The sequence below is a fragment of the Melanotaenia boesemani genome, chromosome 10, assembly GCF_017639745.1.
Source record: "Melanotaenia boesemani isolate fMelBoe1 chromosome 10, fMelBoe1.pri, whole genome shotgun sequence".
NCBI classification, from domain to species: Eukaryota; Metazoa; Chordata; class Actinopteri; order Atheriniformes; family Melanotaeniidae; genus Melanotaenia; species Melanotaenia boesemani.
This window is the reverse complement of record NC_055691.1, coordinates 5,789,365-5,806,496: the sequence shown is the minus strand read 5'-3', so window position 1 is coordinate 5,806,496 and position 17,132 is coordinate 5,789,365. Positions and strand designations below refer to the sequence as shown.

Genomic DNA, 17,132 nt, shown 5'->3' with positions numbered 1-17,132 from the left:
GTTGACATAAAATTCATACATCACAACGTAACCATCCTCATCACATAATCACATACTGATGATCCAGAGATCTCTTGTTTTGTCCTTTTGGTGAAAAACAAAAGTGAACTCTTAACAAATTGGCAGCAACAGAGGCATCATGTTTGAGTGCAATGAATCAAGTCAGCACAGTCACCAACTGCTTGGTACACAGTTGTCCACAGAGACTTGTGCACGCTCTCGGAAGATGCTATTATGATCACATACAACCCACTGCAACACTCAAAAGATCCCAGTGGGGTGCAGGGAAGCGGAACACAAAGTAGAATTAAATACAGGTGAAGTAAGTTAAATAATTGTTTTGTCTCTTAGATCTTAACAGAAGCAGGAAGATTCTCTGCCAAGTTTCAAAGCTTAAAACAGGGAGATAACAGCTGGTTTTGTTGCCTTTAACTGGAGCCACTGTATTTTAGCCTTTATGCAAAGCTAAGTTAATAAGTAGTAAATTCTCTTTTCAGAATAATCCAAAGAACAAAAAGGCAAATTAATCCTCAACAGATTTTTGTGTTCATGCTTCAAGACTGAATACCCACGTTTTAATCCTGAAATTAAAAAAAAAACAAAAAAAAAAAAAAACATCACAATAAGGTTTTATTATATTACCCTTTCTAATTTGGTTTGATTAACAAATCATTGGTATGACTCAGTAAAATTTGACTTCCTGACATAAATGAATGAGTAATAACCACAAGAGCAAGTTAGAGAGCTTAAAAAGACACTTGATCAGACAACATTTCCATTCGTCTCACCACACTGTTCGGCAGCTGCCTTTCACTAAACAGATAAGCTCAGCCGCACCGCAACAAGGAAATGAGACAACAGCAGCAACTTAATCACTCAGCCATCTAATAACCTGTTAAGGTTAAGGGCAACAACAGTAATATTAATGTTTGAGTCACAGGAAGAATCCGACTGTGCAAAGAAATTAATCTTTTACATTCAAAGACAAACTTGCATGTACACACAGTCAAGTTAAATGATAAGTTTCAGAGCTTAACTCGTGGTTACTTAAGTTTAAATAATTGTATTTACAGCAGCTGAAGCTGGTTCAGTTAGCTCTTTTTTGTAAACTAGTGACGCAATGTCATTTGCAGAAAAATAGGTTTGTTTATAATCTACCTAAGTAGAGATATACTCAAAAATATTTAGAAAAAACACACACCTGATTGCTCTTTTCACATTTGAATATTGACAAAAGTTCAGGCACAATTCTGGGTTCACTTGAACGATCTTGTGTACAGTGGTGAAAAATCCCACTGTACAATGACACCATCAGACAAACCATGTAGGGATTTGTAGTTACTAAGACACTTAAAGACAACACATGCAAGCACAATCAAAGATCAACACCCTGCTTCTTCAATGCTCATGGTGAACTCAATGAATGGCTATACTAAACTCCGGCTCCCAAGCACCAGTACCCTGCAGGTACTGTTTGTTCCTCTACTGCAACACCTGATTCAATTAAGATGGATCTCCAACAGCTCGTTATCAAGTTTTGCACAAGTCTGTTAATGGCCCAATCATTTGAATCAGGTGTGTTGCTGCAGGGACACACCCAACGTCTGCAGGACACCAGCCCTCGATAACCGGATTTGGTGATCCCTGGGCTAAGGTAACAGAAAATGAATATGCCAAAGTGCACGTGAGGCTTAATATGGATTAATTCTTATAAAAGTCCAGAGGAAATGCCAGGTCTGTAAGAGACAAAATTCTTTTTTTTAAAAAAAAAAAAAAAAAAAGATAGAAATTCAAGATCACTTCCTACATGTGTATTTACAGAAGCTTCACAGATAATGATCATACAACAGTAACAGTTGCACAAACATGCATATATTTGCAACAGAAGATGGATAAAGTAAGATAACCCATTCAGAGAGACAATGACCTCAAGTTAGTGCTACTTGTAAGTAGTGTACTCGAAGAACAGCGACCATTACAAGATGTGAACCGCTACTTATGGTTTACTTTCAAAACAATCAAGAGAAACACGAGCAGAATAAGCGAGACCATTTTTTCTCTCATCGTCACCAGTCTCATCCCCTGCTGAGCTATGAGCTCAGCAAAGGGCTATTTAGGCAAAAATGATTAAATTTTATGGTCACAAATAACTTCTAGACACACACACACACACAAAAAAACAAAAAACACGAAGAAGAGGTTTTTGAAAGATCTGCTGATGCAAGAATAATCAGTTTGTAGGCACTCAGTAAAGCCATTACAATATGCATTGTGCTTGGTTGTAAGAAGAGAACTGGCTGCAGCCGTCTGAGATAACAGGAGTGCAGGAAAAAGAAAAAAAAAGAAAAAATAAAGAAAGGTCAGCAACAAATCCTGGTGAGGGTTCAATTCAAATTATTCTTTACAACAAGCTGACGTTGGTTGAAATGGCTTTTGATCTTTTCCAAAGTCTTGCCAGCCTGTTCCTGAACAAGCCCATTTAAAAATGTTGAAAACCAACATTTTCCAGGTTTATGTCTTGCCTTGCAAATGCTGCGTGTCAGATGAAAGTCCTGCTGAGTAAACTTAAGCAAAAAACAAACAATAAATGCTGCTTGAGTCTTTATTTTTGGAGACACAGAACCTAAACGAAGAAAACCAAGACGGACTGCTGAGAATTTTGGTGCAGAGCATCATTCAATGCATAGCTTTGCCAGATGAAAGGGAGCAGAAGAAAAGCTGCAACCAGAAGGACTGGACTGGCTGAAGATGAACAGAATGAGACCAAAATGCATTTTTTTATCCTTTTCTACAATTAGCCCTAGCACAGTTAATGAGTACTTTATGGTATGAGAAGAAATGCTGCATTTCATGAAGTGCCAAATCTCTAGACAACACCTCAGAGCGATGCGAGCTCGTCCAGGGGCACTTTGTGTTCACTGTGTTTCGCTTTAATCTTCAAGCATCATGGAAAACAGCACTTTGAGCACAGGCACCTCTTATCTTCATGTCCTTATCCATCTGTCTCTCCACCCACCACTGTGTCCCCTTGCTCATTATCTCATGGTGGAGGAAGCTCTGAAGTACGACAGGAATTTGAAGCAGAGGCTCACCACAAAGTACCAGATGTTTCGGGCCATCTGGGATCGGGCGATGAAGATGCGCCAAATCAGCACCACCAGGACAGTGTTAAAGGTGTAGCGTATATTCCTCAGCCTGAAGAAAGAGGTGCACAGGTAAGAAATCATTTATTCACTCTGCTTTAGCAAAGTTTTCATCTTTAATATTTGCTTTCCTTTTAATTCCTGAAAATATGTAAGTCACAACTCTGTATGTACAGAATATTAACATTAACAATATTAGATAAGGAGGGGAAAATGGATTTTGGTGGATTCTGTTAATTGCTCTAACTAAGCACCTTCATGCCCAAAATAGTCTCATACAGTAACTGTCCTGCAGGTTTAATCAAATCACCAGTAGCAACAGTTATGCTTTCATATATATTTCCTGATTTCTTACATGTGCTCCTGATGATAATCTGCTTTGTTTTCTAATAGAGATGTTTTCTAAATTTTTTATTTGTTTTTAACAGGTGTAGCAGCTGGTTGTCTGGTTTTCAGTTTGGTTTTCATTGTTGCTTTTTTGCATATTTTGTAACATAAAATCAGTCATACTGTAGAAAATTAAAAAATACTCAAGTGTTTAGGAGTCATTTCCACAAAGCATCCACCTTTACATTCATTAGAAGAGCTGTTTGAATGTAGTTCAAAGCTCAGATAAATGTATAAAGAAGTGCAAACATCTCAGTGTAATATCACAAATGTTTCAGATTAAATTTTTCATCACTGCAGAGTAACTTTTGTTAAGATGAATATTAGAATATTTGCTTTTATGTAACTTTTGAGTTGATATAAGTATAAATGAGGCAGATTTATTGAGAGATGCTCATCTTTGAATAGTTTAATAATAGTGAAACCCGCAGCTGCAGAAAGTTTATTAATGAAGGGACAGTGTAGTAATATAATGCCAAGCATTAGGCACCATCCTCCAATCAAACTGCAGGCAGCAATTCACACCGCTGTCCATAAACTCCTGTCTTCATTCTTAATTTACGTTCTTAGTTTTAAATCATAAAGCAATATTAGCTAGAATATAGATATATATATTAGCTAGATATACAATCAAATCTATTAAAAAATGACTTCCCCTAATAAGCAAATTAATTTTTCTTGAAGTTTATTTCTGTCAAATTCTGCTAATTTAAAAACATCAAAAAGGATAAAACTCTACATTTCCCTTAAAAATAGTGGTTTAAGTGTAACTTGGACTGAAATCCAGCCAGTCCCAACCCTTAATGAGTGCATCTATAAAGTTATCTTCTGGACTCGTGCAACCTCATAACCACGGTTCGAGCTCTGAGCTGGGTCTGAGTTCACTGTGGGCATCTAATTTGTTGAGCTTGTAGGACTAGATTTTACAATCCCTTAGATTAATCAGCACTTGGTGATGAGTGGGGTAGAGGTACTAGCTTCATTGGGGTCTTCAGGTGGGCACAGGGCTTCACTGGTGTTTCATTGATGGCCCCACAACACCTCCACAGGGCACAACGGGGACACATGGTATCCTAGGTGTGCACACCCCCCAGCAATCTGATGGCTGGACAGGAAGGCTTTTCCTCGCACCCCTATGCCCTTAAGTAGCTTTGCAGTGGACAAGGCAACAAACTCTCTGTATCCTCTGTACAGCATATTTCTGTGTCTGTACATGTTTGCAGAATCACAGATTTCTTACTTGTTGAGGTGTTTTCGTGCAGCCGGCAGCCCCGACAGCTCTTCATTGAGGACGTACTTTTTGGTGCCCATACAGTAATTTTCCATGTACTCCGCCCAGTGCAGCTGACGCACGTCAAAGTTAAACACCTACAGGGGGGAAAAAAAAGTGGGAATGTAGCCAGTCATTTTTTTTTATTATCTTTGATTAAAAGGACATCGCTTAATTTTTGTGAATGTCATCTGACTTTCTGTAAAAGATCACTGCTCCCTCAACTTGCACTTAAACTGAGCATCATGTCTTACAGAAATGCAAATTTCTCCAGATGTTTATCTTGAACAACACCTCCTTTCACTACACCCTGACATCAGCAGTGAATGAATGGCTCTGCTGTTGCCGGTTCATTATCAGACATTAATGCACCAAGCTGTAGATTTGTGTCCCGTCCCCTGAATGTTGTGTGTGAGAAGACACAGACACTGGCAGCAAAAAGAAAAGAGTGACTGACGCAGAATACAGACTGATGTTAACAACAGAGCCATTTATACCTTCTTATCCTCAGGACTCATCTGGGCCAGCAGCATGGCCATGTTGTCCGTGTTCCACATCCAGGAGTTACTGGTGAAGTACTCAAGGACCATCATAGCTTTGTGGAGGCGAGTTATTGTCTTCATCATCCTGTAAAAGAAACAGTATGCAAGTGAAGGATGGGAAGAAACACTAAGGTGGCAAAAAAACAAAAAAAAACAAACCAAAACAAGGAAGAAAAAGACAAAGGAAGCAGTGAAATGATCAGGGCTTACAGAGTGGGATCAGAGAAGGGAAACAGGGGTTTAAATGGATGGAAAAATGAAAACAGTGTCAGGGTGTTGGGAAGCAGTAGCAGAAGTTTAACTATCTGAAATAAATATTTAATTTACAAAAAAAAAAAAAAAAAAAAAACACCAGAGGGGTCAGAGTCCAACTCCCTCTCAATTTAATATGTGACTCTAAGAAATGCCCTCTAACTTTTAAGATTAAGCCATGGGCATGACTTGAGGATTACATTGAGTTGACTGAGCAGACTTTGATTTGATTAGGTGATACAGTGCTATGAGTTTGTCCACCTCTTGAATGATGTTCAATTTCAGAATTGTTGCTGTTCTAAGGAAAAACCCTCAGCTACTCCAGATACACACCAAAGGATTAAGAGGAGCTGGACAACAGGTTTAGTCACTTTTTGGGCAGAGCTAGTCTTGCAGTTGGTAATGTTTAAGCTATGCAAACCTGACTGGCTACAGTCTCATAGATGTCAATCAATCATATAAAACGGGAACAAGAGGGAGAAAAGGGATTTAGCAAAATGCTCAACATTTGATTTGACAGCTACAATATTCAGTAGCTTTATGATTGTAGATTTTTTTTTATAAAACTTTAAAAGACAGACTAAGCAGTTATTGTCTGCAAATGCAGCCTTCAAATTTGCCAACTCGAGTCGAAAGAGTTGAAAAAAGGAAAACAAAAAACAGAAAGTTGTAGAACAGTAGAAAAAGAATACTGTATAATTTAGCATTTGTGCAGTGAAGATCATGTTAACACACCTCAACAGACATGTGAGACAGAAGTTCAGATTTTATGGGAAAATTCCTGTTCAATGAAGGAACACCTTTAGAGATCAGGAGCACATAGAAATGTGAACTAATCTGTACGTTTTTATAGATCTCTTTCTGCAATATGTCACTGCAGCTCAAAAAGTACTCCAAATACACAAAGAGGGAAATTTAAAAAAATAGAACACATCTGTACAAAATACACCACCACACATTTATAGTGGGTCATAAGATGTGACTGAGGGGGATTATAAATGTTTTCTCCTTTTTCATTCTGCTTAATCTGCCTTTAAAGTAATTAGAAATATTTCAAACAATAAGGCTTTCAAACTTTCAAAGCACTGTGTGAAATCAGGGATGTGATTTCTCCCCGGTGGACAGTAGTGATGGATACAAATCAGTTAAAGCTAACCGGATTTAATCTGTGTATAGGCCAGAACAATAAACTAGAAAATTGACTCGTAATTGAACATTTACAGTGATTCATGATGATTCTCTTATACCAGAAGTTACTAAAAGTTAATAAAAAAGCTCAAGTCCTTTAGATATAATATCATCGGGCACCATCAATGTCCTGCTAACACGAGTAAATCCAGTTAGCAAACTTAATTTCTTTGTTAGTCAAGTGATTAAAATATAAGAAATTATAATTTAAGGTGAGAAAGTAGTAAGAGTTAGCATTTGAAAAACAGCAACACCCACTATGATGAAGCATAAAGAATCTGAGTTATTAAAAGGAGTTTAATACTTTTTAAATACATTTTTTATGTTAACCCAGTTTAAATGTTTATCCCAACAGAGGCTGATTAAAATGACTCAGATTCTTTTAGTTCAAAGGAAAGATTCAAGAGACGTAACATAACATGCACGGTTGATTCGCACACAAAGCCAGAGATTATCTCCATTTGCAACTGGTGAAAAATCAAATCGGATTCAAATCACCTCCTATGGTCCATGTGAGTTACTATGTTGAGCCATATTAATTTCAGACAGTGAAATGTCATGAAATTTGGCTGATAATCAAATCAAAAAGAAGAGATGTGCAAACATTTACTGTCTGAAATGCCACTGGTTTATGAATATGTGGACATGCAATGGAGTTGCTTTCAGTGAGACACAAGGCGTCTCCAACAGAGAACAACTTTCTGATTGGCCAAAAACTCCCGCAGTGCCCCAAATTTCCAGAGATTGGGTGAGAAATGTGAAGGATAATGGATGTCATGTTCACAGCATGTTATATTCACAAAAAATGTGATTGGAGGCATCTTTGAATAGAAAATTAAAAATAAAAAAACACTTCCAGTTGATGCCAAGCAAAGACACTACAAACATTGTCTCTTCTGCCCTGCACCCATCCTAGTTTCCAAAATCCCAGTCTGAAAAAACACAGGGTGGGAGGGTGGTGGTGTGGGAACATGTGGTGTGGGAACATGTGGGAAAAGGTGGGAGGGAGGGCTGACTGGTAGAGGAGAGAGCTGTGGGTGGGCAGTTGCAATCTTACCGGGGCCTCTGGCCCGCCAGCATGAGATAGCCGTCATAGAGCAGAGCCGGCAGTGTGTGGCTGACGGTGGTCCAATACTGATTAGTAAAGGGGTTGGAGCGCAGATTGACATTGGGCCTTCTGAAGGCCTGCTCTAAGGGATTGGTCTTGAAGGTCATATTTATACAGTTCTCTGTAGGGAAGAGATACATACATGACGGGACAAGGAGTACAGAAGATGAGATGAAAAAGAACGTGCTATGACTCCTCTTACTGATACAAACAGGTGCAGGCCCTGTGTAATGGCTTGGTCTCTGCTAGCCTGTCATTAGCACCATCATGTGACACTGGATTCAGCTCTCACTGTTGAGATAATGCAGCTGCTAGCAGAGATTTGTCAAGGGTCAACACCTGAGTGGTGTTACCAAAGGAATCTGCAAAACAAATCCACCTATGTCCGTTTCTGAGCAGGACTCAGGTGAACGCAGTGCAGATGTTTTGGAAACCCACCATGAAAATAAAGTGAAGTCAGCAAAATGTCAAGACTGCAGAACCCATCATCAGCCCTGTTTAGTTCAGGGGAGCGCTGGGTTATACATTCTTCAACTAACAAAACTGCACACAAGCATATTTTAACAACATTAACACTGCAGCTACAATGTTAGCCAACTACACTAAAAGAAAAGTGGAAGAATAAAGCAGCAGAGATGCGTCAGTGTGAACCGTTAGGACAGCACGGGTACGGCATGTCCGGGGTGGCGATGATGGGGTTACCTGGGCTCTCGTCCAATCAGCCTGAGGTACAGATCATAGAGGAAGGCCGGAGCCTTGTGGCTCACAGCGATCCAGTACTGATTGATAAGATGATTGGATGTGAGATTAACATTGGGCCGACGGACGGCCTGCTCAAGGGGGTTCCTCTTGAATGTGGATATTACATGGTACTCTATGAAGAAAAGGGTGTTCAACACAGGGGATGAATAAGCAGTTTTAAGACCTCTTAAAACACTGTTTCCCCACAACTGTCAGGGAAAAAGGCAATAAACGACTGAATTTAAATTTGATGCATCAAGCCAGTTTAAACAGGCAGACTGATTCTTTTAATGCTACAACTGAAATAACCCATTAACTCAATTTAACAGATAAAAGACAGCAGGTATTTGTCACTATAGAAGATCTAGTTTATATTAATCTCTTTGTCCTTTTGTAGTTGCAGGTGTAAAAGTGAAATGTAAACTTTGTCTTTTTAAGTTAAGCTAAAAAATTTGCTTTGTTTATTTTCTTTCCTTTCAGTTTAGGTTTCCTTAATACATCTTGAACTATGTGAAAAATTAATAACTTGAGTCACAGATTTAGAGGTGGTCATTTTTTCCTCCATGAAACAGACCCTGGCACAAAGTTCCCACAAAAGTTTTAATGGCCAATTTAGACTTCGTGTTAATATAGCTTTAACATCTCCAAGTGGATCTTTAAAAAGGCTGAATGGACCATTTTCCCCACATTAATATGTTTTATATTTTCCTAAAAAAGCCAGTACATCAAATTTCAAGAAAAAAACCCCACAAAAAACAAAACGTATCCTCCATCTAATGATCAAATCTATCATTCTGAATCTTCAAATATAGATGGGAAAGTACAACCAAAACACAGACCTTAATATTTCTTGCCTTATTTTTACTACTTCAAGTTCTTTAAAAGTTCATTCAGATGCACATCATCATGTCTGATGGATGACCTCCCAGTGGTGATTAGATTTTTTTATTGGTTTGTTTTGTTAATGGTAATGCTTCACAAACAGTCCTCAGATGAAATTTTTGGAGAAACAACCATCATTTGGCATCATTTTAGCTAAAAACAACAAACAAACAAACAAATAAATAAATAAATAAATAAGTGGTGGCGGGACATGCTCCTAACAATTGTAGCATCACATCTTTCTGTAAAAACGTGAAATTTTTCTTTAGCTTGTTATCAATACATATAGACACAGATGTGCGTTTTACATTTATTTGAAAAAAACTTAATAAAGCTGTACTGGGGATGTTGTCATCAGCCTGAAAATGCTGGATAACAAACCAGAAAAATGGACTGAGTCATGAGGTCGAGAAGCTTAATGTCTGACTTTTTAAATCAAACAGAAAATGTGAAGGGCTGTTTATTATTCTCAGAAAGTAACTCAGTAATGTTATTACTTTCTAAAAGCTAAAATCCTGTAATCTCATTACTTTTCTAGGTAACATCACCCAACACCGGTCAGGTTTCTGATTATCCATGTTTAAGTGTGTTTCCGTTCTCTCCATCTCATTAACAACAACTTTTACCAGCAGGAAAGGTTGGGAAACTTGGCTCAGGTATTCATATGCCACAGTATTCCAGTTTCTTCTGCAGTGCTTTAATTAGATCGGCACGGCTTTTCCAACACCATGATCAGAGTGTATAATACATGCAGAGCAAGCAGTTGCTCTTCGAAGGCCTTGAGGGCAACTGAACTTTAAATGTTAATATTTAGTAAGCGACTACTGAAATTCTCATCTCTGTTAAAAACAAGCTGGTGCTCCTCAATTCAAATCTGAGCCCATTTTACATGAACATCAAAATCTGACACGTGGGAGTAATCAGATAACTTTGATAACCAGATCTGATCCGTCTACGTACCTACACTTCAGAAATGCAGTATTTGAAAAGTTGTTTTTTCAGTCCACTAATGGATTTCTTTTGGAGTACTTATGTACACAGTGACAACTTCCTGTGATTTTCGAAACATCCAGCTTTAGTTAAACATGGCGACGCCCATGCTCTTAGCATCAGCTGCTAACATGTTAGCTAATCCTGCTAAATAACCTACACATGAATGTTTTATTTAGTTTTTACTCCGACTTCCTGCTGCTGCACGCCAGTGTTTTTCTTTTGTTTAGTTTACGTTGTAAATGCATCGCTTCGGTCTTTTTAAACAAAATATGTTGAGGAAGCAAAGCAGGTTTTTTTGCACATGTACAGATGTTAAAAAACAAAAATCGAGATGTACAGGTCTAACTGCAACAAGACTTAACAGTATTGGGGAGAAATCTAGGGATTTCTCGTTTGATAAAGGGTATCATATTATGCTGTATACATGATCACTTGAATTGTCTTGCAACTCCAGAAATCAGGTAATTATCAGATTTTTTGATGTGCACATAAATGGGCTCACTGTAAGAGCCCAGAGATTTATTTCAAACCATAGTGTTCGAAAACACACCTATAAAATTATTTACACATAATAAAACACAAATTGTGGCTGTGAAAGTGTAAAATTGAACACCTTTGATGTAAAACTCAAAATGTTTATACTCCAAGGCAGAAACAGACAAGCTGCTGGTGTAGGTGTCGCAGGCAGTGGATCAGATTACAGAAAGGGTAGGCCTATTAGAGGCCATGTTTAAGCATAGCTTAAAGCTTTCATTGACAGGGCCTTTAACCCCGGCTGTGTTCAAATGTGGAGGGAAGGAGAAAAAAAAAAAAATCATACCAACTTCCCCCCAGTGAAATGGGTTGATCCCACCAGTTGTGCAGTTGTACACCAGGATGTTTTTAGACCTACAAGGAAGATGGACATTTCATAACTACAAAAATTACAATCTCTTCTTAAAACAGGTTGATCAGATGTGGGTGATCCTCCAACCTGTTAAGCCTCTGTGATCCACAGTACCAAGCTGCAGCCAGCATGGCGTTGATGACCACGTCGACTGGCACCAGGTCAGCCACAGCATCATTAGATGCTCTCATCGTGCGCAGGATCCCCTTACCAGCCTGGAGGGGGAGGGACAGACAATTAACACAACTAGTGATACATTTTTTAATAATTAAAAAAAAAAAAAAAAAACTTGTTATAAGAACTATTTAAGTTGGCATGCTTTGATGCTACGTAAGTGGAGCTTCGTCAGCTGGTAAACCTTTTAGAGAACCTGGAGCAATCTCTCAACCTGTCTTGAGTTGCAAGCTGCAGAAGGTAATGCAATTCAAGATGTGGCCAAATGAGACAGCTGCAATCCCAAATTCCCAAATTCCTGATCCAGCAAGGGCTTATTTATTGATTGGTGATCGGAAGACCCCTCTAAACTTTGCAATATACTTCATACTATAACTTTCATTGCTGAATATGAAGCACTGAGCACTTACAGCAATGAATATCCCACTTGGTCCGTTGAAGTTGTCGATCCAGCCCTGAAATAAAGTTTAAAAATATATATAAAAAAAAACTTATAACAGTTAACCAATTGCTCAAATGTGCATTTCTTTTTTTTTTTTATAAATTACAGAGGAAACTTTAAGGAATGACTTTTAAGACAAGAAAAACTTACTTGGAAGTTGTAATTCTGAATCTGAGCTAAAATATCTGTAAAAGAATATTTTTAACTTTCCTAAAATAAAATCTAAAAATTCTTCTGCTTTCCAGTAATTGTCCTGGTGCAGAGACAAGCAGAATTTCTTTACTCCACATTCCTAAAATTCCAGAAGCTGCTCCACCGTCACATTCACTTCTCGGCTGCACAAAGACCCTGTGTGTGTGTGTGTGTGTGTGTGTGTGTGTGTGTGTGTGTGTGTGTGGAGTCAGGAAGTTTCCAGATTGGGAGCCAACTGAATGCTGAGGAATGACCAGTCATGGTTTCTTCATGCACACATGGTTTTTAACTAACACGCAAAAAAAAAAAAAAAAAAAAAAAAAAAAAAAAAAAAAAAGACTCCTTAAACAACTGTGTATCCAGCATTTAGGCCCTTATACAGCAAGACACAAGACACACATCATACACAGAAAACATAGCATAGTTTCACCTTTAGATTTAGTAAAAAAAAAAAAACTAAAGCAGCTCACCTACTGAATTTAAATCAAAACCCAAAAAGCAGAGCAATGTGAACAGCCTGCATTACTCACAGGGAAGGGTTCTTTCCAGCTGGCTCCAACTATGGAGGGTCTGACAATGGCTACATTAAGGTCTCCAGCCTCCTGCTGCACCAGATACTCGGCCAAAGCCTTGGTGTAGGTGTAGGTGTTGGGGCGCTCTCCAATCAGCTTGGGAGTCAGTGCCGATACCAGATCGTCATCCATCCAGCTGAACACAGGAAAACAAGGTTCTTTACATTTTGGTTAATTTTTAGCACTAAATTATGTCAACACAATTTTGTTTTCAGTCTTGCTCCATTTCCTCTTAAGTCAGAACCCGAAGCAGACAGGACCGGTGGAAGTAAGAAAACCACTAAGATATAATCTCTAAAAGAGAGAACTACAAGTTATTAATAAGCATTGTTTAAGTGCTTAGCATATGTGACAGGAATGACCTCTCTACTGCTCTTTGTCACTGTGAACCTGACAAAGCCTCTCAATGAACACTCATTGTTTCCTCACTCTGTTGTGAGGAGGATGTGAAGAGCTGGCCATTAAGTTCAGCAACATGTGCAGAATTCACCTCAGGGTAGCAGTGCCCAGCACAGAACCAGCGATTTTTTAAAAGCAATACAATATAATCTCCTCGACTTCAAAACTCTGCGCTTCTGACTTGTCTGACTGCCACACAGACATTCATTATGCACATTCCTGGAGCAGTTGCTGCCCTGCAGTGCCCTGAGGCTAAGAAACCACACTTCCATTATTTTCCCGTCCTGGCACATTACTTCACAGCAGCATTTTGTTTAACAGCACCACGTCACAGGCAAGCAACTAGATATCAAAACATTGGCTGTTTTGTACGTTAACAGTAACTGATCCAAGAAACTCAAGGGGACATTAGAGGAAGTGAGGAAAAAGAAAGGACAAGCCATAAGACAAGAATCAACACTTTACTCGCTGGGAGGAGCTCAGAAACAACACAGGATGCATGATGGATGCTAAGATAGCCATCGTTAGGGGGTGCCTCAATGACAAAAGTCTGTTAAAGTTCATTAGGAGCTTAAAATCTGCTGCAACAAAGCTGACTGAATTTTCTGCAGACTTGTGCAACATCTTGGAAACATGAAAGAATCTTAGCTTCCTTAAGAAGCAGCCTCTGTGTTGCATTTCCAGTCTAGTCTATTGTCCAGCTGAACTCTGGTATTTGTAGTCTTCCACCACATTCACCTCCTCTAGTATGGAAAAGGAGCCTAGCTTACTCCTGGTTCCCTTATTCCTTCTGTGCTACCAACCAGTCAGTAGCTCATTTGTTTACATGCACAGCCGAGTCGAACTTAAGCAACTGGACCACCGTCTTCATGCCAACACAAACACACAGAAGTGGAATCCAGTTATTGACCAGTTTGTCTGATGTTGTGATGACAGTTGGTGGTATTTTAGCATGTTAGTACTGGACTTCTCTGGTGGACCTGGTAGCAAGTTGTTACCATCTCAATCAAAGAACTGGAAACCTATATGGTTTTACATTTCATATTTTTATTTATTTTTTTTTAAACGTTGCTGATGTCATCCCTTTTACTTATTGGTTTTACTGGCATATTTTTCTTCTGTACACTGGTGTCTGTCATTTCCAGGTCAAAGCTCAGGACAGAAACTTTTAAACATGTGCAGAGCTACAAGGCCCATTTGTCTTCAGTGTATTACATGCAGGAATAATTGGACTTCAAACTGCATTGTCTGTGTGTTTTGGACCAGCTTAGATTTTTGTCCTGTTGTTCTTGACTTCAACAATAACTGTAAATGTTCTCCATGTTGTTCTGTGGAACTGATCTAAAGAGACAAAACTAACAAGCACAAAACAGTTTCAGCATGTTTTTAAATGCACAAAGCAGCCAAGATGGAGAGATTTCTACTTCCCAAAACACAACTATGTAACAAATCTGAAGCAACTATTTAAAAAGCCACAATAAAAAAAAATGTGACAGACACTTTTTGACTAGTTTAAAGCAAATAAACATGGATTTGTAGCACTACTAGAGGCTGGCAATGCAGGCCAAGTTTCTCGTGGCTGCAGTTCAGTAGAGGAAGGAAGTGATCGTCTCAACCAGAAACAAAGTTCAAGGAGGAAAAATAAACACTGCAGCTGCAGAGGACATTAAGAAGAAGAAAATGATTTACATCCCTGGGTGGGAAGATGATATGTGTTCATATCTGGTAAGAGGCCAGTCAGTCAGATGTGCTTTGCAAAGTTGTTTTGCTTTTTCAGTAACATGCATCAGGTCTTTTTTTTTTTCTTTTTAAAATGAGCAAAAGCAACAAAAGTTCCTTTTTGTTTATTTCAGTTTCAATCCAGTATAATCCAGTTTAAATTCCTTAAAATTAGACAAGGAAACAGTTACATGTAGTCAACAATCTGCCAGCTGCCCATTCATGGAATTTACTTCCTGTGTAGTAAACTCATGTAAAATTCCTCTTTGAAAAAAAAAAAAAACACAATTTTGGGGGTTTGGGGGGTTCAGCCAATGAGCTTGTTGCCAGTTTTAATGCTAAAATGTTAAGTATTATAGATTCTGTTGCTCCTATTAAGGTGAAAGTTGTCTCTGGGAGGAAAAGGTCTCCATGGAGAAATTCCACACTGCCGAAAAATGGAAAAAGAGATTGTCGGAAAGTCGAGCGCAGATGGAGAAAAACAAATCTATAGGTTGATTATGACATGTATAAAGAGAAACTTCACTCTTATAATCTACAACTGAGGAATGCAAGAAAGTCCTATTTCTCTGACATTATTAGCAAAAACTACCATAATGCTCGGGCCTTATTCGCTACTGTCGACAGGTTAACAACCCCCCGCCCCGTGTCAGTAGCACCTGAACTTTATTCCACCAAGGCCTGCAATGAGTTCGCCAAATTTTCCACGGAAAAAAATCCAAAATATCAGACAAGCAGTTTGTTCATCAACAGCAGGTTCAACAGGCATATTGTGTCCATTGAAAACCAGTTTAAGCACCATGACACAGTTTAATCCCATTAACAGCAAAGATCTGGGCGACATCTTATGTGAGCTGAACTCCTCCTCTTGCTGCTTGGACATCCTGCCCACAGGTTTCTCCAAAAAGGTCTCAAAGACTCTGGAGCCAGATCTGTTACAGATTGTGAATTTGGCTTTCATTTCGGGCGTCTTCCCAGAACTTTTAAAAACAGCTGTAATCAAACCCCTGCTAAAAAGGGACAATCTAGACAAGACACAAATGAGCAACTACAGGCCGATCTCAAATCTTCCTTTTCTAAGCAAGATAATCGAAAAAGCTGTTTTTCATCAACTAAATGACTTTTTAAAACAACTGCTATAATGTCTTCCAGTCAGGTTTTAGACAGCACCACAGCACTGATATGCTCTGATCAACGTCATTAATGACATATGTTTGAACACGGACGATGGAAAAATGTCAGTCTTAGTCTTACTGGACCTCAGTGCTGCATTTGATACAGTTGACAACAATATATTACTTAAACAACTGGAGAACTGGGTGGGCCTGTCTGGCACTGCGCTACACTGGTTTAAGTCTTATTTAGAGAACAGAAAGTACCTTGTGTTAATAGGTAACTTTACATCTGTGCAGACAAGAATTACATGTGGAGTTCCCCAAGGTTCCATCCTGGGGCCTCTTCTGTTTAACATCTACATGCTCCGACTGGCACAGATCATAAAGAAAAACAAAATTAGTTACCATAGCTATGCAGATGACACACAGATATATATTACAATGTCACCAGGAGACCGAGGCCCCGTTCAGGCTCTTGGTAAATGCATTGAGGAGATTAATGACTGGATGTGTCTAAATTTTCTTCGGTTAAACAAAAAAAACTGAGGTGATTGTATTTGGAGCCAAATAGAAACAATTAAAAGGTCACCACAGAGCTTCAGTCTATACACCTAAAAACCACCAACCAGGCCAGAAATCTGGGTGTATTGATGGACTCAGACCTTAACTTTGAGAAACACATGAAGGGAACCACAAAGTCAGCCTACTATCACCTTAAGAATATATCAAGGGTAAAAGATCTGATGTCTCAGCAGGACCTGGAAAACTATTCTATGCTTTCATCTTTAGTCGGCTTGATTATTGTAACAGTGTTTTTACAGGTTCTAACTAAATAAAATCAATTAGACACCTGCAGCTTATTCAGAACTCTGCTGCTCGAGTCCTCACTAAGACCAAGAAAGTGGACCACATCAGTCCAGCTCTGAGGTCTTTACACTGGCTGCCTGTTCGTCAGAGAATAGACTTTAAAGTTCTGCTGCTGGTCTATAAAGCTCTGAATGGTTTAGGACCAAAATACATCAGTGACCTCTTGACTCAGTATGAACCAACCAGAACCCTCAGGTCATCTGGATTCAGTTTCTAATCGGTTCCCAGAGTCAGAACCAGACATGGAGAAGCTGCATTCA

The 17,132-nt window shown here is 38.9% G+C and overlaps 1 protein-coding gene across 2 annotated transcripts in view; it reads right to left on the bottom strand.

Moving 5' to 3' along the window:
• Positions 1-1,768: 1,768 nt before the first annotated feature.
• The window catches only part of far1 (fatty acyl CoA reductase 1), a 37,400-nt gene continuing 22,036 nt past the window's right edge, over positions 1,769-17,132 (bottom strand). Inside the window, exons 6-13 of one of the 2 annotated variants that reach the window (XM_041996961.1) lie at positions 12,731-12,908; positions 11,977-12,021; positions 11,480-11,607; positions 11,327-11,394; positions 8,593-8,764; positions 5,298-5,427; positions 4,771-4,898; positions 1,769-3,195 (exon numbers count right to left, since the gene is read on the bottom strand). In XM_041996961.1, the coding sequence (XP_041852895.1) occupies positions 3,036-3,195; positions 4,771-4,898; positions 5,298-5,427; positions 8,593-8,764; positions 11,327-11,394; positions 11,480-11,607; positions 11,977-12,021; positions 12,731-12,908 (1,009 nt within the window). In that variant the 3' untranslated portion in view covers positions 1,769-3,035. Of the gene's footprint in view, positions 3,196-4,770; positions 4,899-5,297; positions 5,428-7,839; positions 8,012-8,592; positions 8,765-11,326; positions 11,395-11,479; positions 11,608-11,976; positions 12,022-12,730; positions 12,909-17,132 lie in introns of both variants that reach the window. The other variant, XM_041996960.1, reaches the window with a different exon arrangement.